Below are 23,707 nucleotides of genomic sequence, written 5' to 3'. Positions count from 1 at the left end.
AATACAAATGCCCTCAAAACCTCAGACACACGGACCATAGATTTCTATCCACACACACACACACACGCACACACACACACACACACACACACACGTACACCCCCAGACACCTTGCAAATCCTCTGATCCAAAATCCAGATTGTTATGGCAGTTTGGTCACCTCCCCAGCCCGTCCCTCCACTTTTGTTGCTGTTTTGGCCGTCTGTTCTTTTGTCTCTGTCCAACTTTGTAATGTCTATTTATGCGCGAGCTTTAATTGTGTTGTGTTCAAGGGATGTTTCAAATAGCCTGGTTTGCACATTTTGCATCACAATAGGAGTCGCTGTGAGGCCACTCGTCCGGCTGTACTGTGCCAGGTCTCCTTTTCAGAGATACGGGTGTTTCATCTTTTATGTTTGTCTGCATTGTGTTTAAAAAATGCATAAATTAACCTTCTGATGAATCCCTTGTACTCCAACTGGCCCAGATTCACCCACATGCTTGACTGGACAGAGCCTGTTACTGGCATGATGTCATGGCCGCCAAGCGAAACTTTTCAGAGCCGCCTTTTGTTGATATCCAATTAGGAACCCTCTTTGAGGGTTTTCGGCAGCCTTTGAAATGACCGTTTATGAGTTATGTCACCAGTTGCATGTTAACAAAGACTTTACGTAATTTGCACTGATGTTTTTGTTTTTGAGATTTGATTTGGGATATACGATGGTGCAGTTACAAGCATTAGTCTTACAACTACGTCCTGAGTTTGAATCTCAGGCTGGGGTCTAATTTTGAAAATATGACCTAATGTAATTTAACATTTATCTCAGGTTTGTCCACCTGGAGATTCTGATCTTTATATTTTTTCTGGTATTGGGCAGAAAAAATTAAGATGAATTCGAAGCCTCAGAAGCACTTCAACCAGGCAGTATTCACCAGCAGACTTGGCGCTAAACATTACTGGGGGTCTTGCTGTGATTTAAACATTAGAACTGTCTGGACTTTTCCGCTTTTAGGGGCCCAAACTACTGACTCTTGCTTGGCTATTGGAGAAAACATCACTAAAATCACCTGTTGCTTCGATTTGAAGCTCATTCTCACTGGAAGAATGTTTGCTCTGGTTTTGGTTTTGATGGCTTGGTGGTTCGTCACTTTGGTTTATGATCTTTGTAAAGATTAAAAACCAGCTTTGATGTGAAGAAAAAGAGCTTAAGGAAAGTTGCTAAGCAATGCATTATATGGGTCAAATGCATGGAGGAAAAAAACAAAACTTCTCAGACTCTGAACATTTCATTATACTACCAGCATGGACTTTGATTCCAGGCCTCAAGGTTGGGCGGCCTGCAACTTTCAGATGTGACATCCTCATCTGGACCCTCCCAGATTATTTGAAGGTATAAATAATTATAGTGAATGTAAATTGCTATAAAAAGTACTTTCCAACAATAGATTTTATACCAACTTGTTTAAATGCATGTATGAGTTTCAGGTGCATAAAGGAAAAACAGCGTATTGTTTTCCGCAAAATCAGGTTTATTGACAGGTTGTATCAGTATACATATTGGTAGAACAGACAAATAGATACATTGGCGACTTGCACAGTGTGCGAACGTGGAAGAAGAAGACGCGAAAATGTGCTACAAAAAGGCTTCAATTACTCACACTACCCAAGCTGGGTTAAGACCAAGATATAAAATTAAGACCACTGGAAGATTTCTTTGTGCAAATAAAAAAAAGATATCTACATATTAATAATTACAAAACTAATGTACAAACTATACACACAAGAGTTCTAAAAAATGTACATAGAAATATTTTTTTAAAAGAACTACAGAGCTAACTACAAAGGAGACACTTAGCTATTATTCAAATGCAAAATATCACTAAAGTTAAAGATTTCGCTATATTTCTTTTCCATTTTTGACCTCTGTAAGAGTCAAAAACAATGCAACTCGTATATATTACATTCACAAAAACTAAAGAAAAGGACAATAGAGGAAGACGTAACCCTTCTTTGAACAAGTAAAAAAAAACAAAAACAAAACCCTGAGACAAAAACAAAAAAGAACTGAATCAGATAAGCATCTCCTTCAACATTCTCTCCCGCGAGCTTGTTACTTTTTTCAGTTGCAGAGCAGAGTACAAATTTAGCTCACCAAAATTGAGGGAAGCCCGAGTCCAAAGTCTAAAAATATAGAGAGGAAGAATATTTCTGTGCACAAAATAATACACTTTCACAAACGACTTGCTTCCTTCACCGCACGGCCGGCTGAGGGGAGGTCCAATTCAGCCCTGCGAGAGGGGAAATAACACACACCTGAGTAAACGTGTCAGGCGAAAGGGAGAGAGAGCTTCACTGTAAAACATCATGTCCATAAAACTATAAAAGGACCAGAACAGGTCCGGTCCGGTCATAGTAGCTTATTTGTCCCAGGAGGAGGAAAGAGAAGGAGCAGAGATGACTGCAAGGTCCTCTGGAGTAATCATGGCAACCGCTCCTGCTCAGACTGCTTCCATGAGAAAATTACACAAGAAGTCAGAGTAAACAGATCAGGTGGGGCGGGTGGGGGGGCGCAGACTCTCAGTCTCTGGGCTGTTTCCAGGCCTCTGCTCCTCTGCAGACTCATCAGAAGCCCCAACGAGAAGACACAAACCCCTTCTTCTCCTCTTTGGAGCCAGCAGAGAGACATATGCCTGCATACCAGACACCGCAGCGCATCTGGGGGAACAGAAAAGAGGGAGATTAATGTTTAGGTCCTGTGAACTCTGCTGTGGTTGAACGCTGGGCAAGGCGAAGTCTTCATCAGCTTATCACCATGCCATTTTATCGGGTTTACCCACAAAGTGTTATTAACTCCTCACATTTAACCAGAGTTGTCCTGTTATGTGGGATTACGGCGCTCGGCCCAGTAATGTATAATACTTCAAGGTTTGAACAAAGAGAACCCAACTTTGAAAATAAGCTTCTCTGCATTCAAATAAGAAACTAATTCCAAAAAAACCCATCTGCTTTCTTCAGATAAAAGTTCAAACAGCAAATCGCCTTCTTAAAGTACCATTCTCCAAATTCCTGCACATGGAAGTAGCATTTTTCACGACAAACGCCATAATGAGTTCTTTTGAAACCCTCATCGCAGGCTTTCTGTGCAACCCCAGATAACTCTGCGTCTAATTTACCACGCCTGCTAACATGAAGGAATGTTGCCCTGGATATCTGGGGGGGTGGAAGGGGTTGCAGAGAAACTACATCATGGTGTTTGCTTCTGATTTGCATGTTTCTGATGATAGCTCTGCTTTGCTCTTTGCACTGCAAGTTACAGGCTTAAACATCAGTGCTCTGCAGCAGGCAGAGGGTTATTTTGGTAAGCTCTCATTGTCACAGCTGCCATTACAGAAAGCATCCATGTGCTACGCAGGACTGTTGGAGTTGTGAACAATCAGCCTGAGGCACAACAGTTGGATTCAGGTAAAAGCTGCTGGAACAGCAACAGGGTGCAAACAAGTCTGAGGCATACTTTCAGAGATCGAAGACAAATAATCTGAACATTAGAATGCCTAAAAGCAGAAACCTGTTTGATTCTTCACAAAGGATGTGAACATTCAGTACAAACAGATGTTGCAATATTTTTGGTTTTATATAATGAAGTGCGCTATTATGCAGAAGACAGAGCAAGAATCCTGAAAGATTCGATTGGGGGAAACTAATCCACTGGGACATTTTAAGGCAGCAAACAAAAAAGGCGAGTGCTATCAGCATGCATCAGAGCTGATATTGGACAGGGAGCGTAGGTAGTGCAATACAGGGTCTGACTCACCGTGACACAGCTCCTACTCAGCCTGTACTCCTGTACCACTCCAGGCTAAACATGCAATCTCCGTTTGCTGCTTTGGATTTTACCCTAAGCCCAAAACACAGAGTAAAAAGGTTGCTAATTTTATGGATTAAAATCAAAACGACTGCAAAACGTTGCAGACGTTACGTTTATGGAGATGGATGTGCATTTTCCCCTTAGTCTGTGTGCAAACATAAATTAAAGCAAAGGGTTGTTCACTCGGCTGCAACTCCATGTTTCCAATTTTAAATTCCCTTCTGACAGACGATACCTCTGTTCAGAGTGTAAATAAGTACAGACCACCCACAGGACGAAGGCTACAAACCAACACTCTGAATACTGTTCTTACATAACAGTTCACTAAGAAAAATCTAAAGTCAGCCAAGATTAGTGTCAGCAGAACAAAGCTTTGTCAAAACCGACATCTGAAATCTTTCACAAAATTCAAATGTATCCATCTCCAGAGCCTGGATGATATCCATCGATCCATCAATCTGCCTTCCTGAGATGTAACTGGAGGTGGTGCTGAAGCAATATTCGCAACAATGCAAACTGAAGCTTGTGGGGAAACAAGGAGGTACTGCTGATTCCACAGAGCTGAGCAGTAATGTAAAACAAACACAAACAAAAAGCTACTCCTTTTTCATGTAGATGAGCTTGGATGCAGACGTTAAAAGCTGCTGCTGATGCAGCTGAATGAGGAGTGGAGTTATCAACCACTGGACACAAATGAACTTTGGTCTATATTGAGCTCTTCATAGACATTTATGCAATAAATGATATTGCATAAATGAAATATCATTTATGCATTTCAGTTCAAAAAGTAAAACTTTGATGTCCATCTAAAAATTTAATTTCTAAACAAAACAAAAAACAACACATTTTATTACTATTATTTGTCAACCACACTTTTTCCTTCCACTGAATCTTTCAGAAATATATCTAGCACTCTGAAGAATAAACATCTTTGGCAAAGACCTTTTGTGTGTCGTCCTACTTTTGGATGCAAGCTGTAATCGACAAACTTACCAATGCTTCATGCGAACCTCACCGTTCCCACGTCAAGCCTCAGCTGCCTCAGCTACAACAACAGATCCTGCCCCCACCAGCAATGAGCTTCACTCTGTCTCACACACACTTCCTCTAATGTTACATGTCAAGGTCGATAACATGCAGCCCTGAGCTGGATCGTTTACACACATCCCCTTTCACTCACATCTCAAGCTATTATTAATATTAAAATGATCATCAGCTGCCTGATTTTCTTTAGAGCCTCGTGTCTGCAGCTAAAACACGTTTTAAAGAAATGTTGATTTTGACTTAGACAGTAAAAATCATAAACTTGCTAAAACTGAATCGAGATTTTAACTTTTGTCCACTCCCCTTTTATCGTGGTTTAATGCCGCAGACCACACCTGTGACCACCAAAAGCCTGGTTACCTGTAAAGTCCCAAAGTAAAGCCCAGTCCTCCTTCTTTAGCGGCCTGTTCTGGGTTTAATAATGACCACCAAGAAGTCTATCCTGCAATGGCCCTCACAAGACTAGACTTTGCTTCATCTCCATGAGTCTCATTGAGGATTCTGCAGCGAACAGGAATGTTAAAGCTGGGACAAAGATGATCTGTGGGACTGAATGTGCTCCTCTGATTAATTACCAGACAGCCAGTCACCCCATCCTACCTCAGCTGGTTCTCTGAAGAGGCCGCTGGAACTGTATGACAGCTCGTCTCTTTTTATGGCTGTAATCTAATTAGTCTGGGTGATTATTCAGCCATTTCAAACGTCGCCTTTCCTTTACCTTTTTGTTACCCTCGGCATGGAGAAAAGGCCAATAAAACCTCCATTAGGTTTATGCTAATGCGGCCGGCCGTGCCGAGGGGCTGTAATGTGGCAAACTGATTACTCGAGGGACCGCAGGAGAAGTGTGTATCTGAGCTGAGGTGGTAGAGGGAGTCGTTGTCGTACGCAGATGCCGCAATAAAAGCTCCTTTCAGCTTGTGTTCCTGGTGGCCCTCACAGCGAGGCATTAATAAAACATTAGTATTGAGTGACTGGGGGCCCCTGCGTTCCTCCTCCCCGATCCTGATGCGACCTTTCCATTTTACAGCAGCTGTCCAAGCCCGCCAACGAGTCCCACCGCGGCCCCCCGACCTCTGCAGGTGTACCCTGCCACAGAGAGCTGCCAACTTCAGGAGAGATTCGGCTAAAAGAGGCGAGTGTATATGTGTGTGCGCGTCTTTGGGGTCTGGTAGAAGGCAGTGATAGGGCTGGGAAAGAAACCTTTAAAATAGATAACAGGCATTGCTTGCTGGAAGGATAAAAATAAAACAAAAGCCTTTACCAAGCTCTTTTGAGGGAGTTCATTGCTTCTGCAGTCCATTTCAACTCATCCCAAAGATTTCAGAAGTCAGAGAAAATTATTTTAACTCTCCACATGCATAGCGTCCATTTGAGTCGACTGCAAAATTATCAAAACATTCTCCTTGATTCTTGTTACATATTTAGTCATCCAGATCACGTTTTGAACGAGGCCTCTGATTGGCTAAGCTACTGCCATTTGTAAAGCTTATTCTTGTATTGATTGTAATGAATGAATTTGTGGTTAATGTAATACTTTGCTGGTCCGATGAAAAAACTTCACGGGGCACTAATGGCTGCCAACTGCATTCCCACTACAAATGTGCAAAAACCTTTTTCAATATTCTGCATGTCGATAAGACACAATTTTGTGATTGCTGTGTTTCCATTAAGTAAGATCTGCAATTACAACCACACGTAAATAAGTCTGTACACTTAAGTCTTTACAAATCATGGAGGTGATGGATGTAAACACTTACATGAGCCAAATTTATAATTCAGCCACGGCTCTAGCACTCATCATCCATCTGCCATCAGAGGAGACGTTGACGTCTTATTCAGATGGAGTTACAAGCCCCTTATTCTTGGGAGCAGCTAAGTATGCGGCCATTTTGGGAAAAGGTGGCCAGTGATTTTACAGAACCGCTATCGATTCAAAACCTGAATGACAAACTTGGGGTTTGATAAGCTGTGCGACATCTTGTGGCTACAAATAAACTTGTTGCTGCTGTAAACAAACTGGCGTTGCTAATGTTATGCAAAAAAAAGTTTGCAAATACAAACATCTTGTTACGGCTGAAAACCCACCACTGTAGCATAAAATTAATAGAAAAATGATGAGTTTTTCCATTAAGCAAATTCATTTTCGGAATTCCAATTTGCGCAATTTTATGGCCAATGGAAACAAGGCTCTGCTGTGTTTATTTTTTTAAGCTTAATTTTAAATATACTATTTGGTCTTTAAGCACATAAATCTGCATATTACACAACTTTCTATGCATCAAACTAGATATCATGATAGTCGCTGTGACTACTAAATACTTTCAATGGAGAATAAAGGTTAAGGGTGAAAGAGAGGTTGAGATTTTTGCTGATGGGGATCAGAGCTGTTTACTCCTGTCTTGACCATAAAGACAAACCTCACTGTTTAAATGGTTACAAATACTTTTCCATCAGCAGCAGCTTCTGGCTCGCTGCTCCGAGTCTGCGGTCTGCCACATCTACTGGAAGAGCACAAGGCAAAGAAATAGAGTAGGTGGCGACCGAAAGGAGCAGGGCACAACAATCCAACACGCACCACGCGACCACATTAACAAACGTGGACTAACGGGAACGCAGACCACACCTACATTTCTGCTGAATTAGAACTGGGTCGGCTGGCTCTTTAAGCAACCAGCGATGTCAGCAATGTGCCGGCCCGTGTGAGCGAGTCTGAGGGTAATAAGAGTGGAAAACAAGTGGTTTTTACTACTGCGTAAAAACCAACAATACTACCAGTGAATGCTTGAACAGCTGACTGGTGGTTTTCAGCTGCAACAAACCTAAAAGGGAAGGGAACACACACACATTCACACACTTTGTTTTCTCTCTAACTCCAGCTGAATGTTGACAGCCTCTGGAGAAATTTATTTTTAGGAAAGATTGGACTCAGCTGCCAATCTCTGCAGAATATGCTTTATGCTCCTGCTGGTCTTACTCACACTTCACTTTTTCTCCTACTTTGAGATGATTTTATGTTTTCCTTATATGCTAATGAGGTTCCTCCATCCCAGACAACCTTCTGAAGGTTATGACTTCAGGCTGGGTCACATATGAAACTACTTGAGGTGGGTACGACACACAAAAATTGTATTCAAGGAAGAGTAGCACTACCTCAACATATTTTAATCAAGTAAAAGTAGCTGTCCAAGAAAATACTCGTGTAAAAAAGTATTAAATGAAAAGGCTACTCAAGTACTAACTAATCAGAAACTTCAAACTAACAAAATCATGCAAAAGAATTTTTTTCCCCCCCAAAATCAGTATCTTTCACTAACAAAAACTGAAGAATTTGTTTTGGCTAATTTTTGGTTAAATCAAGTTTCTTCTTCATTTGGTGAAGTTCCTCCTTTTACTCTAGTAAGAGTATTGATACTTCATAATAAAAATATTCAAAAGTAAAAAAGTACAGCATCGTAAAAATACTCCAAAAACTTACTAAAGTAAATGTAACTGAACACATGTAACTAGTTATGACTCAACTCTGAAAACTCCTAACTGAGGTCTGAGAAGGCTAAACCCTCCATAACAACAGTCATATCACCTGTTTTCCTTCAGGCTCCAAGGTCTCAGGTAGAGAGACACAGGACACGTGAAGAAAGAAGTTTGACTTGATGGGCCAGAAACTGGAGCTTTTTTTTTTTTACCCTCCCCCTCCTCCCAGCTCTGCTTTAATTAGGCATACATGTCGTCAGCAGCAGTGGGCTGGTTGGTGTAACTGAGAATTCACAAGGATTTGCTGCCTTGATCTTTTACAGTCAGGCTGTCTGTCTCCATCATGGCTCTACAAAAAGAAAAACCAAAAATCCCTCCACTACCATGGCTACAGCAGCCCCTATACCAGCAGCTGCATAATGCTAAGCCCCCAGCTCCACCGTCTCCAGCTGTTTACTGTACACACCAGCCACGCCTAAGCCCTTTGCTCATTACTTGCTTCCTCCTAAACCTCCTCCAAAACTGGAGCCTGTTTAGAGTCTGTTAGAAGAAAAAACGACTTACAAATCTCAAGTAAACTTTTACTGGATTCACTGTTGAATTTAGTCTGTTGACTTTTAAAAATAATTTTTTTGAATCTGTGAATTTTCTAGTAATGTTTAGGAAAGATATGCATAAAATATGTGACGTTTTCACAATTCATTGTTCTACAACACCGCTTGAACTTTGTCCCATTTTAACTATTCAACGTCTACAACATTCAGCATTTGTGTGCCGTGTCTTCCTATATTTAAAACAGTTTTACCTCTTAACTAATTTTCCCATAGAAAATGTCTTGTCTTGAAATCATTCAAACACCTTGTGCTTTTTAACAAACAAGGAAAGTTAATTCTCAAATCAAAAATCTTTGATGCATCATTAAGTTTTAATAAGCTGGAATGTTTTATAACCTGGTGAACTTTCATTGGACAGTGTTTTTGATGAGATTCAATTATATTTTCTAAACATCTGATACAGCAGTTTGAATTTTTACTTATATTTAAACTTCTTTAGGAAATCTCATTTTAATTTTATATTATTTTTAGTGATTTTAAAACACAGTATATCTTTTTTTAGCTAATTTCTAATACAGAAACTAATCACTACAGATCATTTTATATTATTTTAATGTTTTAGTGATTTTACAATAAAAACACTGCATATCTTTTTCAGCTAATTTCTAATACAGAAACTAATCATTACAGATTATTGAACTCAGAAAATGTCACTTTTGAGTTTACTGCCGTGATTTGATTTCTCCCTGGTATTTTGTGAGATTTCTCTAAAAACTCTTCACTACTTGGGTATGTAGCCATGGCAACGTATTATATAAAACTACTTCAAAAAGTTGGACAACAAAGCAATAAAATGAAGTGCAGGAGTCCCTGCTGTTGCATAACTAGCTGGCTGAACTGTTTTTGTTTTGATTATTGATTGAATAAATGCTAAATTCAGCTCGCAAACCAGGTCACATGACATATAGCCCAAAACTTACTCTACCACCTTGGGGCGCATTAAAATGGCCTAGCTCCAACATCATTCAGCCTTTCCTCTTCTCATTTCAGCAACTAGGCCCCTCCTTAAGCTCTCTCTGCAAATACTGAGAGACATGTCAAAAGTGTGAAATTTACCACCTGTCCTTTCATGAGGCAGATTGAGCTGCTCAATTCCTAAAGCAGTCTGGTATGATATGAGTAAATTATATTTCCATATCCTGGTGACGGGGCACTGCCTCCTCCCTTGCAGTGTCCCTGAAGCTATAAAAAGACCTCTGAACTGCTGTTTATCCTTCGAAGAGAACAGATTGCCCTGTCAACACATTCTAATCCTATAATTCAATGTATAAATAAGCAGACATCTGCAATATTTTTATGTGGATGAAGTGACAGCGACATATGATCTTACAAAAAAAAAATCTGTTTCTGAACGCATCCAGAGGGCACTTCTAATGACACATCGCCTCTTCCACCTGCTTTCAGTTACTGTCTAACAACAGCTTGTCCATCAGGCAACCCTGACCCCTGTGGATCAAGCTGCCTCACTTAACTCTCCCATCCACACAAGCACAGACCTGATCGGCCGACTCTACACCTCACTCCACTCTGTGACGGAGGCATCAGCTTACAGTCCTGGCTTTGTAATTAGCAGCGCCGCTGACATTCTTTCTGCCCCATAAACTCCAACATGTTTGTCCAACACCCGGCACTTAGATAATCTTTAACAGCCGTAACCCCTGGCAACCTGCAAAACAGTTTGCGGCTTTAAAGTGGCCGCCTCAAGTTCAAAGTGGAACTCACCCAGGCACAGAATCTAACAAGGTGGCAGAAGCTGATTTATGCTCTTTACACTGCAGCTAAAGTTTGAAACCAACACCAATGTTTAATTTGCTTCCAAGGAGTCAAACCTTCTGTAGAAGACTGCAAGATAATATGACTCCTTAGAAGTTAGGCATAAAGAAATTCAGTATGACTAAAGACTTTTACAAGTTAATGGAAGCTACAATTACTCACTTAGAAAAGTTGCACAGCCTGTGTGTCTAAGACGGCAGGTACTTCCATGTGCTGACGAAGGCAGTAGGAATGAGTGAGTATGGCACACTGGTCACACTGTCCCAGGAGTCTGATGATGGATCGTAACAGTCTAGCGTCTTACACCTCTGAGCCCCAAAGTACCCTCCAACCACATACAGCCTGTTCCCTGATGCCACCGCGTGACAGCTGATGCGTTTGGCAGTGACATCACCGAACTTCGACCACTGATATGTCTCGCTGTTGAAGCGGTACGCAGAGCTGGCCGAGAACTCCGTGTCGCCTCCAATTACGACGACGTGGTTGCCGACGACGGCCGCTGCCGTGTACCGCCACAGCTGAGGACAGGCGGCGGGTACGGACCACCGGTTCTGGCAGGGGTCGAAGCACTGCACCTTGGGGTATTTGTCTCTGTTCACACTGGTGCCTCCGAAAGCAAAGAGTTTGTTTTTGGCACCGACCACCGCGGCATTGCTCACGCCTTCCCTCAGCGGGGCAACCAGGGTCCACTTGTTGCTCTGCGGGTCGTACTGTTCGACTTGTTTTAGAGACACGGACGGAGACGCAGGGAAGGATCCCGCCAGCGACGTGTGTCCTCCCACTACGTACAGCACGTGGTCAAGCTCTGCGGAGCCGTGTCCGAATCTGGCCACAAGCATTGGCGCTGCTTTTGACCACTCATCGTGCAACGTGTCGTAGACCCAGACATCCTTAGAGGCTCCGTTCTCAGAGCCGCGGCCACCAGTAACATAAACCTGGAGAACAAGAGATATAACATAAATTCAAGTCGAAGACATGCTACAAAATGGATTTACTGCAGTTTAGATTACACACATACCTTACAACCAATGGCACAAGCACTGCACTCCTTCCTGGGGCTTGGGATGTCTGTTTTGGGTGTGATCTCCTTGGTTTTGTTGTCAATCATGTAGACTTTGTCACACATGAATGTCTGTCCCCCAAGAAGCAGCAAGGCCTGGCTCACTTTTCTGGGCCGCGCACAGAACCCCGTCACAATGCCGTCGTTCTGGAGGATCCTCATCTTGCACCGCACTGCGTCTTCTACGATCTCCCGGCCCACCTTGTGGCACATCACCAACTCCTCCGAAGCGACGTTCTTCAGCAGATATGACTCTGGCAACAGGGCCAGGCGCACGCACCGCAGCAGATCAGGCAACTCACTGTGCCGCCGCTCCATGTCCGCCTTCACCCAGTCGATGACAGCCTCGTACACCAGGCTCTCGTCCTCCACCTCCAGCTCCTCACTGAGGATCAGCTCCTGGACTTTATCTTTGGGCAGGCTGAGGAAGTCCTCTGTTCTGAAGAGAGTTGCAAAGTTTGCCAGGCACATTCTCCATGACAGCTCATACAGCCTCTGACACTGGTGGGCGTCCGACAGAAGCATCATCCCGAGACAATTAGACGGATGGAGGTTCTTCTCTAGGAACTCTGCCGCTGCGTCCCGGATGTCGTGGAACTGAAGCATGTCCCCAGCTTCCAGCAGTGACTCCGCGTTCTCCTCATTGATGATGACCCGGGCCGAGTAGGCGTAGTCAAGCAACAGCTCCAGTACTTCCGGGTGGAGAGAGTCGTGAAAGTTGACGTCAGCATCCCGACTCTCCCTGAGCCCCCCGCTGAACATGGCCTCAAAGTAGCGGCTACAGGAGGCCAGAACTGCCCGGTGGCATGGGAAGGAGCGGTTGCTGGCTTTCAGCACGACGTCGGTGAAGACTCTTCGCTTGCGCAGCAGGTTGAGCTGAGTCAACAGGCTGTCGGCATGCGACGTCTTGTGAAAAAGCTGGATGTTCATGGAGCCGGAGCTGGAGCGTGACTTCCGGTTTTCGTGGTTACTTACAGACATCTTGACTTTGACCTGGCAACAAAAGACAGTAGAAAAAATATCAATAAACTGCATCAAAGCGGCCAACTTATTTGGATTTTTATATCATTTTTTGTTTGGCTTATACTGAGCAAGACGTAAAATCCAAAGGAAGGAAATAAAGAAAAATTGACAGACACATTGGTTGATAAACAAAAAATTAAATACTGGATGGAATGATAAATGGAAAAACATATAATTGGACAAATAAATATTTGGATAATAAGTGGATAGTGCTGGATGGACAGGCAAACTTGATATATAAAACAAACAATTATGAATTCAAAATTAGACAAAAAGAACAGATGGATGGAAAAAGACATTGACAAATGAACGGGCAGACAAACAGAAGGCTGCACAAACAAATGGACGGATGCATAAGTAGGATAATCTTATCTTTCCCTACACCAGAACTCTGTAACCATTACTTCCTTGCTATATATATGAATAACCCCAGTAGATGATGAATGATGGTTCAAAAATAAAACCCTTGCATCAGCTGAACGAACATGAACTTCAGACTGTAAAGAAAGATGAAAGGAGATGAGATAAGAAACACTCCCACTGCAAAACCAGTGAGTACACCGCATGCCACAGAGATTTACAATGTAAAATCAATAAAACATACATCGCAGTCAGACCTCAAAGACGAAAAGAAAACTGTAAAATGACCGACATTGACTTGTCTTTCAGTGCAATTACAGTAAGCTAAAGTAGAAACACCTGGGCGTGCTATCCTGATTCACATCTCACTGCCCCTATAAACAATTGAGGACTGAGTCACCAGATGAATTCCTGCATGCTTGTTCCGTTCCTCAGCTGGATCACATGCAAAATGGTGCCAAAGGCGAAGCTTTAAAGCCCACATTTGAAGTGACACCTCAAACCAGCTCCTTCGGGACCAAATTATATAACCAGACTAAAACACATTTAAACAGAAACCTATTCCAGGCCATTTGAGGAGCCAGAATTACAGCTCACGCACAGAAATATTTTGAATAATATGCTACAGCTGAATCGTCGCACCTTTATTATGGTAATTACCTCCTAGAAGGGGGGGGGGGGGGGGGAAATCCAGGCTTCATAAAGGCTGCACTCTGCTTGAAAGCGACCAAATAAATATCTTCCGCTTAAAGGCTCCTTTTGTTTCAAAGTAGATAAATTTAAGTCGACTATTCACTCCGGCTGAAAAGGCCGGACTTCCTTGGAGGGACTCTGAGTGAAACCCAACTGGGTTTTGTGCAGTAAATGGGGAAACTCTGGTCAGCAGATCACCATGCGCTCAACTTTCCTCCTAAGTTAGCAGCAGTCCAAAAACATCCAGGCTGCTGCTGCTTTACAACAGACATCAAAGCGTCCCGAATTACAGCCCAAAGCCAATCCCCTTCCAAACGCACAATTTTATGGGCATAGAGGAACGCCAAATGAGCATAATTCTGTATTTACGGTAAATATTAAGCGTCTTGAAGCTTACCGTTGACACGAGCAGAAGGGCCGATCCAGATTCCTTTATCTCGGCTACAACTTCGTCTTCGGTCTCTCTGAAGTTGCGCCGCAATTCAGACAAATCTGCTTCTTAAATTCACAACTAAATCCCACACTAAACGGCTAGAAGACGGTGAAGACGGACGGGCCATTTGGTTGTTCTAAAAACCTGGAGTGTGTCCGCGTAGGAACAACGTGAAAAGTTAGTAGCTCCGAGGACGACGGTGGAAGCCCGACAGGCAGCGAGTCTGAACCGAGAGAAAGAGCAGCGGTAGCGGAGGAACTGCTCTGACTCCGCCCACCTCGCTGCAGCTGACCAATCAGCTGCCGCCTCCACTGGAAAGCCTTCCTTTGCATTCATTCCTTTTTGTCACAAAAGCGCTGCAATAAATCAGCCAGAAACACCTGTCATTGGGCGCTTAAGCTGACTTTGACAGTAACCTTATTGAACTTGGAGCGGAACTGAAAACGTGATGGCCATTCCTTCCAAAGCGCTGACTTTGTTACCAAGACTCATTTGTGTTCAACCTTTAACATTCTGCATGAGGTTTTAAGATTAATTTTGTTTTTTGTTTTTTTACATTTCTGCTACATTTCACAAATGCCCTGCATCAAAACAGACACACGTGATGCTCCCAACCCATTTTGGTTTAATCAGATTATTTTTGTCATTATAATAGGTTATGTGTATTTTTATATAGTGTATGTAAATATATAGTTTCAACTATATGCTATGACTGAATAGTCTCAGAGTTCAAGTTTGTGGATCGTATTACTCTAAGCATTTTAGCTATCCTCGCATCCTGATTCCTGACTTACATTTCTTATTAGGGTCACTCTTCAAATACATCCTGCCTATATTTGGGCAACTTTTTATTTCCCCTACACATAAAAACAGTCACAGTGTGCTAATGTTAGAAAGAGAAAGGTTTGACGGCCATACTTGTGTCAGAAACACAAGTTGCAGACACCTTCTTCAAAATTTCACAGAAATTAAGTAAATTGCTTTGAAAAAAAAGTCTAAAAGTCTTCTTTTAGGACATTTTGTGTTGTGTCAATAGTGAAATGTGTCACACGTTTATGTTGTTTGCCAATCATTTTTAGTTTCATGATTTTCTTTTTGTAAATTCCTGCATGCTTCCTTTGTCAAAGCTGCAACATTTTTACCCACAAAGACTATAAAGCAAATAAGACACAAAGTGCTCAATAAGAAACCAAGCACAATGCTGTCTTTGAAATGTGCTGAAATCCTGGCTTGCATTACAAAGTAATGAGTCTCTTGATCATACATATGACACTTCAAAGACATCTAACGCACAGAAACACTGACTAAATTATTCAGGTTTTTCCAGTTACAAGCTAGATTGTTCTTTATTTACATTGTTAAACCAAGTTTCAACACCTGAATGATACATCAAAGCTGCACACTCCCAAGAAAAAAACTCTTAGTGATTGCTTTAAAATGGTTTGGAATACAAAAACTATTGTGGTCCCAGTGTGAAAGATGCAAAAATATTGTTAGACATAAAAGTTGAACTTGCCCCCTTGTAGTTTTTCCTTTTTTTGTTATACTTGCAGATTTCAAATCATCAAATGCTGATCAAACAACCACCCTCGCCCTTACATGAAAAATGTATTGCACCTCTGAGTCTAGTAACTTGGTGTGTTACCTTTGCTTGCAACAACTGCAAGTGTTGAGTCTTATCCATTGATTTGGAGAAATGTTGACCCACTATTCTTTGAAGAAATGCTTTTATTCCAACACATTGGAGGGTTTTTTGATTATAGTGCATATCAGTCAGATATGTCTTTTTATTTGGGCACTCCAAGGTATGTATTTATTGTTACATAACCCTAGTGTACTTCAGCAATCATGACTCCACTAGTTACTTCCGGTAATCCAAATCCTGACGGAGAGGACCAACCCAGGTTACTACTCTACCACCACCAGGGGTGATTGTGGGTATGATGTTGTTTTTCTGAAATGCTTGAAATGTTTCAGTGTTGCGACAGATATGAAAGGACGGACGCCTTTCAGAAAGTTCAACTTTTGTCTCATTCCAAGGAATGTTTCCCAAAACATTTTGCACTTTATATGTTCACGTAATGTTTTGTTGGTTTCTTTGTCCCCTTTGAAATCCTCTGTAAGGGTGGCAAATACAGTTTCATGTGATTCTACGTCCTAGATGTCTGTCATCTTGTAATTTTGCAAAAAAAAGAATCTCAGATTACTTTTCGCATTTTAACTTAAGCGCTAAAATGGACATTAGGATTGCTTGCACTCATCAGCTCAACTAACTCCACACAGGCCTAACCAACAGTCTCAATGATCATATGATTGCAGGTTAAACTTTTCTGAGGCGCCTCAAATTGCTTCTTTAGTGAAATTCCCAACATTTTCTGCAGGATCTGAATGCTTGTGAGGTTTTAAAAGAATTTTTTAAAGAATGTCCCTGCATTTCAGGCAGGCTCCCAGAAGAAAAAGTTACGCCAACTTGTAATCCATCAAATTCAGCCTGCACATACAAAGAAATCAAGAATCAACACTGAACAACAGAAGCTTGTGTTTATGTTGCAAAGTGCATTTCAAAATAAAAAGGTGTGTCCGATTTCCCTGAATGTTTTTAGTGACAGATTTCTTTAGGAATTTGAAAAATTAAAGTTATCTCTGTTGGGATATGCCTGAACTTGTCCACAAGTGTATTTAATGTCATGAGAGAAAAGCTGTATTTAGGTGCGCCAGTTCCTCTATTGTGCAACCTGCTGCTATGGTTTACTGAAGGAGCACGGTCATTGTTCATGTCATTTGCAGTACCTGTTTTTCACGTTTTGACCAGTCATTAAAACACTTCAAAGCAAAAAATAATAATAATTTGCTTATTTAATGAACATACATTTTGGGAGACCCTGTTTTTTTTTTTTTTGTACTAAACTGAGTGACCCTCTGCAGCAGGACCCCAACTTGCAGAGTAGATTCCACACTTCTCAGGTTTCCCCTTCCCCTCTATGAGCTCCTCGCTCCCTTACTGTCACTCAGCAGCTGCTTCTGAAGCTTCAAAGCTGCTGCTGTTCCTCAGCTGTCACAGTTTGTGTGGATGAGAGCATGTCTGTTTTTCAGTAATCTCCTTTTTCATACTCTGCTTCTCAGTGTTTTCACAATGATAGATTCCATTTCAGTGGTAGTCATGTCAAATTATTATGCAGTCATGCAAAAGTACTCATACCTTTGAGCTGTCCCCCATTCTGTTGCATTACAACCACTATCCTCATTATTTTTAGTGTGATTTTATGAGACAAACACAAGGTCGTGCATAACTGAGAAATTAAACATATTGCTTGCATTTCTTTATGAATACGACTATTAAAAGTGAGACATCCGTTAGTATTTCGAACCTAATACAGACTAGAGTAAGTAAAGTCAAATAATAAAATGCTAACTCTGGAGGAGCGAGTGGTCCACAGCTCTACAAATCTGCCAAAGAGGCCATAGAAAAACCATTATTGAAAAAAAATCATAAGTCTTTTACTTTTTGCCACAAGTCAATATAGGGGATCCAGCAAAAGAACTGCCATGTCATATGGGATCAAAATTGAACTTTCACAGTTTGGCAGAAAACTAACATCACATATCAGCTTGAATACACATCAGCTGCATAGTGTAACATTATGGCAGCATGATCATGTTTCCACTTTCTCTAGTGGAAACAAGAAAGCCGCAATGATGTGAAGAAGGATACAGCTAAATACAGGACAAAGCTGAAAAAAATTGTTAGATGCTGAAAAATACTTCAGGCAGAGGTTAGAGATGCACTTCTCTGCAAAAGAACATCCCCTAAAATAAAGTTAAATTAGAATGGTTAACTTTAATATACATGGTTGTATTTGAGCAGATGAGTAAAAATTGAGACCTAAATCCAGCTATGAATCTGTGGCAAGAAATGTTCAAGGATGCCAAAGCTTAAATTAGGTCTGAGTTTAAGCTATTTTGCAAACAGAAAAATGAGCAAATTTGTGGAAAGCTAATTGAAGCAGATCTCACAAGACTTAGTGGTGTAATTTACTTGTGAAGCTTGAATGCAGATGTAAGAAATGTATTTGTAAAAACTTTTAACAGAACACATCATTTATCTTCATAACTGTGCCCTACTTTGTCATATTCGATCAGATAAAATCCTTACAAAACGCATTGCTGTTTCTGATTATAGCAGGGCAAAATCTAAAAAAAATACAAACAAGGGGTATGAATCATTATGCAAGCATTGCACTGCTTCACACTTGGAGGTCCCTAGCGACAGTCAGGGTGTAACTTCAAAGCTCAGCATCAGTAACCACATACTCTTGTAATATATATTTTCATAACCGTGGCCGCCTGGCCTCACTGGAGCCTTGTCTGAAAGCTGACTGGACCAAATGCTTTCATACACACAAGAGTGCCTGAAGGAGATTAAGATTTTAAAGAGATTAGAATAATGAACTCATGATTATAATCTCGGGTTAATTCATTTTGCTGCTCTATGACCCTCCCCCTCCACCAGCCAAAACCTTCTGTGGGCTCTGTGCTTGTTCCTCTATACAAGCATTGTGTAACTGTTCATTAAATCCTCAAAGGGAGGCCCGCCACTCATCAGACCCCCCACAATTATCCCCTAATGCCCCTAGGAGTCTTCAGTTCACCACTGTCCGTTTGGAGAACAGTAACCGTTACTTTATTGTTGCCAAAGGGCTCACTGCGCCACATGTTTGTTCACTCAAGCCAGGTGGTCTTCCCACTGAGGTCAACGTCTGAAACATAAGGCTTGGAGTCTTTATAGGGGTCGTCTTCCCTCCCAAGGTCTCAGCAATGAACAAATAAAAGGTTCAAATCATTAAAGAATGTTGAATATTTAGAGATCCTTCAATGAATTGTGGAAATATTGGTGTTAAACTGTATTGCCTTTATCCCAAATAAAAGATAAAGGGTTTTCTATGCTAAACCAACAATGTTTAAACTCAGTTTATAGATGTTTGCAGTGGGTTAAAGGTAGCATCCCTAAGAAGGCAATAAAAATATCAATGTTTTGTGAACAATACAGCAGTATTTGTTGGTACAACATTTAGAAAAATGCGCTGATTAGCTTTTTTGCTCTGATTTGGCAGTGTGGAGTGTGTCTCCACCTTGTGGTAAATGTCCAATAACGCGTGTACATGATGAGGGTTTGAGATTTAGACCAACTCATAACTGCCCTTACAGAAAACTTTGTTAATCTCTGTACCTTCTGACTGTATAGAACAAACAATAATCATTAAAACACTGTTAACACAAATTAGTCCCACTTTTAAGTCTTTACTGACAAAAGTCTTGAGTTTTAGAATTATTAAAAGTCATCTTCAGCAATATGTTTCAAGGATTTCTGAACCATTTCCAACCTTTTCTTTGAACTTTAGCTGCTTGTTAATTGATTTTCAATATGGTACTTTACCATCTGTTACACTGAGAGGTGTGGTGTGGAAGGAAAGAAATCAGCAAACTTGGCTGTGCAATAAACAAAGCTGGTTTATTAGGCCTCCAGCATCATAGCACAGTTCCAAATGGCAGCTTTCCCATCAGTCAGTCTCTGCTAGAGCCAGCAGTCCACCTGTATACTGGTTATTCCCACCTTCTCAATTTACCCCCAGCCAATCAAGCATCAATCACAGCTCCTTCTAAAAAAAGAGCTGGATTTGAGGCCTCTTCCTTACCAGGGTTCCAAGATGGCCACTACAAGGACACACCCAATAGGTAACAAATATTTCACAGACAAAGGATCATATATATACATTCTAGAATTCAAACATTACAGAAAACCTTATTGCTTCTTAACACCATCTTTAAAGAATATTATAATGTTTTCTGATGTTTCAAGCGATAATACACTCCTGAAGTCAGAAGCATCAGCAGGACTCAGGAGAACTTGACTGCGTCCTGAGGAGGTAATTCAGCCATTTGATTCATGTGTGTTAGACCGAGGCACATGTCTAGAAGTTGCAGGACTTCAGCCCTCAAGGCCTGGATTTGAAGACCCCTGATCTAAAGCAGGCAGGGCAGTGTGCTTTATGGACCAGGGTAGGGAAACACTGTTTTAACCAAGAAATAAATTCAAACAGAATTTATTTCTGTTAGAATTTATTATTATAAACAAATAATATTATAAATTATTATAAACAAATAATACTCACTATTTTTTGGGATATCCTCTAAGAGCTGTGTCCTGGGCAGCGAGCCAAGTGGCCGCTATCAAAAGGTGCCACCATTTGGGATGACTCTGCTAGCTTCCTTTTCATGGCTTAAAAGCTTCAATTTAAAATTATATATATACTGTATATATACTGTACATATATATATATATATATATATTTTTTTTTCAATTAGAAAGATTTTATTTTTTGTCTTTTTTTTTTTTTTTTTTTACAGCTGATAGGGGTATAAATAAGACAAATATTGAATTACTAAAAGAGGAACGTTACTTTGAGTCTATTTACAGAACTCCATTTCCCATGATGCAGAGTAAATTTTTTGACGGAAATGACGTCTAGCGTCTTCCTTCTTTGTCAAGGGCACTGGAAACTGTATGAAACCTTGCAGCTGTAGTCTGCACGTGTGGCCGTAAACCAGCTTAATAAAGTATCTGAAGTAGAGATGGACGGGTTCGGGTCAGACTTCTCAGCAGGAGGGTCCGGCGGTAAAATAGACGCCGGGACCATCATGGAGCAGGTTAAGGTCCAAATCGCGGTGGCTAACGCTCAGGAGCTCCTGCAGGTAAACCAATGGATCCTTGTTGCTAAGCTAACAAGATACAGTTAAGCTGTGTGTTACGTGTGATTGCCACTGCAAATATAGTTTGATACAGCCGATAATTTGTCAGCTAGTATAGAAAAGAATGTTTTAAAATAATCACTGGTTTTAATACAAGTTTGCTTGTGTTACCCACTCCGAATGCCTGTAAAGTGTTACAATGACCACTGTTTCTATGCTTCAGAGAATGACTGATAAATGCTTCAAGAAGTGCATAGGGAAGCCTGGAAGCTCATTGGACAATTCTGAACAGGTATGAGTTTTAGAGATGGCCAAAGTTTTCTTTATTACAGCCCTCACCGACTCAGAAGTTTGTATGAACTTTTTGTATGTTTTTTTTGTTTCGTTTAGATGATGTAGTTATGATCGCGATGTAACCGTGTAATATCTCCCATGTGCCTTTGGTTATTTCTATATCTGCTCTGCTTATGCAAACTAACTAAGCTGATAGGGGGACCGCAAGAGCATAGAAATGATCTCAAAGCGTCAAATTTGTAGTTGATGTTTAAGGTTCATTAAACTAATCCTTATGAATATCACATTTTATTAAGTATTTTTTAAAATTAAACATTTAGAAGGATTTTAAAGAAGTTGCAAATGTAACTATACATTACATAAGATAATGTAATGTGTAATTATGTACTACGTGTAGTAATCACATACTGTGTCTTATTTTCAGTACACATTGTAACAATAAGTTAATCCATTAATTGATTAATCACTGACTCCTGACATTACACTGAGACGTTCAATTTCAGACATGACCGTCGGACAAAAGAAATCCGAGAAATAAACCTGATCTGAACAATTTATTTGATACAAAATAATGCAATAATTAAAAGTTGAGCTTTTTTTTCTTTGTCATAACAACTAGTGCTGCACAATATTTCAAATAGCAACCTTCTTTGCAATATATGTCTGTCAAAGGAATTCAACATTGATAATAAATCTTAGGGCTTTATTATGGTAAAAACAGAACTTAAACATCTCTCTTACAAGCTGCTGCACCTGTTTTCTTTCTTTTTTCCCCTCTCAGAAATGCATCGCCATGTGCATGGACAGATATATGGACGCCTGGAACACCGTGTCCCGAACATACAACTCCAGGCTGCAGAGAGAACGAGCTCGAATGTGAAAGAACTTCAAAACACGCTACCTCCTTCTCTTTGTCGGGTCGCTGCTGCTAGAATGAGGACCAGCACAGTGCCGCACTGGAGCAGGTGTACAACGTCAGCAGCACAACACCCCCTCGTCTGTCACTATCATAGACAGATGAGGCCTGTGGACACTGACCCGTAACAGAATCTTTGTGGACATCTTTATTTTTACTTTTGAGGAAAAGTTTGCCAATATAGTTTAATTATTCCTGTTATATGTAATAAATGCAGTAACAGATGGTGCAAAGGTTGTTGTTTAACTGGAAAAATGATCGGACTGGACAGAAACACTTTACATGCTAACAAGGGTACATGGAAGAAAAAACAGAAGAAAATGAAGCCACACTGGTGAAGCCTGCAGATAGACCCTGTAAAACCCTGTTAAATCCCCTCCTAGAACTTATGCATTTACACTCTATAAATCACAAATGCCACTCAATATCTATGCATCTTTTTAATTGATTTCCCCTCTAGTTATGCATTTTGCCTGCAGCTACATCCTCCTCGGACGCTCACAAATCTGGCTTAGACTAAGTTGGCTGACAGTTGATGTGTTAATGTTATTGGATAAAGCTTGCTAACTCCTCCAGCCTGCAGGTGGAGAGGATTTCACCTGGAATCCTGTCTCAGAATGCCACTGGGGCTCTGAGCCAAAACATAAACAAGCAAAACTTTTTACCTAATTATAATAAACATAATGTGGTCCTGTTGGCAACATTAACTGTAACTTTAAAGTCTCACAACTGACATTCACAGCCCTCCATCCAGCCTATATCAAGCTACAGCTGAAGAACAAAACTGTTTTGTCTGACATGTTTCCTATGTGTTACTCTAGCTGCTGCCCTTCCACAGTGGTGGGCTTGTTTCAGCCGGGCTCTGCTTCACACAGTCAGGATACAGCACTGTTCTCAGCTCTGTGTGTGTAGCTGCTCAGGCATACAGGGAAGTACAACCCACCTGCATAGTTTGAGTGAGAGAAGCCTGTAAGCACCGACTGCAGAGGAATTGTGTGCAAAAAGAAATTATTTTAATTGAAAAAAAGAAAAGAATAAATCTGGTTAATCAGAAACTTCTCTGTGTGTCTCATCAAGTATGATTGAAAGAACACTACAAGTTTCATTTATAAAGCTCAAGTTAGTCTAAGTAGTTTTTACACACACTTTCCCAAGAAAACCCCATCTTGTCTTAAAAATATGACACTGAATTTCTAAAGAAAAATAAATGAACCTATAAGAACAGTACACAGTTTATCAACAGCATTGAACACCAGCTGAATGTTTGTGCACCCCAGACCTTTATAACAACCTCAGATAAATTTGCTAGCTTAGCTGGGATAGAGGAGTAAAAAGCCTGTAGCATCTTAATCTCACTGAAAACTTTAAAAATCCAACCTTTTTTTTTTAAATAAATTACCTCTAAAGATGAGGTACGGAGGCAATCATATTTAA

At 40.8% G+C, this 23,707-nt stretch overlaps 2 protein-coding genes across 3 annotated transcripts; one reads left to right on the top strand and one right to left on the bottom strand.

The window, feature by feature from the left end:
* Positions 1–1,488: 1,488 nt before the first annotated feature.
* Positions 1,489–14,563, bottom strand: enc3 (ectodermal-neural cortex 3). Of its 2 annotated transcripts, none has more exons than XM_028027806.1 (3): positions 11,766–12,788; positions 10,910–11,682; positions 1,489–2,695 (listed from the first exon to the last, which is right to left on the bottom strand). In XM_028027806.1, the coding sequence occupies exons 1-2, from the start codon at positions 12,786–12,788 to the stop codon at positions 10,936–10,938; spliced, it is 1,770 nt and encodes a 589-aa protein (XP_027883607.1). In that variant the 3' UTR covers positions 1,489–2,695; positions 10,910–10,935. The 2 variants fall into 2 exon arrangements, with proteins under 2 accessions (XP_027883607.1, XP_027883606.1); XM_028027805.1 differs by lacking the exon at positions 1,489–2,695 and adding an exon at positions 14,281–14,563 and having other exon boundaries at positions 10,936–11,682; positions 11,766–12,800.
* Positions 14,564–20,837: 6,274 nt separating this feature from the next.
* timm13 (translocase of inner mitochondrial membrane 13 homolog (yeast)) lies at positions 20,838–23,332 on the top strand. The gene is made up of 3 exons (XM_028028761.1): positions 20,838–21,066; positions 21,287–21,355; positions 22,139–23,332. Exons 1-3 carry the CDS (start codon positions 20,947–20,949, stop codon positions 22,235–22,237), a joined length of 288 nt encoding a protein of 95 aa, XP_027884562.1. The 5' UTR covers positions 20,838–20,946; the 3' UTR covers positions 22,238–23,332.
* The last annotated feature ends 375 nt before the right edge of the window (positions 23,333–23,707 follow it).

The sequence above is a fragment of the Xiphophorus couchianus genome, chromosome 9 (assembly GCF_001444195.1).
Source record: "Xiphophorus couchianus chromosome 9, X_couchianus-1.0, whole genome shotgun sequence".
NCBI classification, from domain to species: Eukaryota; Metazoa; Chordata; class Actinopteri; order Cyprinodontiformes; family Poeciliidae; genus Xiphophorus; species Xiphophorus couchianus.
The sequence above is the reverse complement of the archived record's forward strand: the minus strand, read 5'-3'. Positions and strand labels throughout refer to the sequence as shown.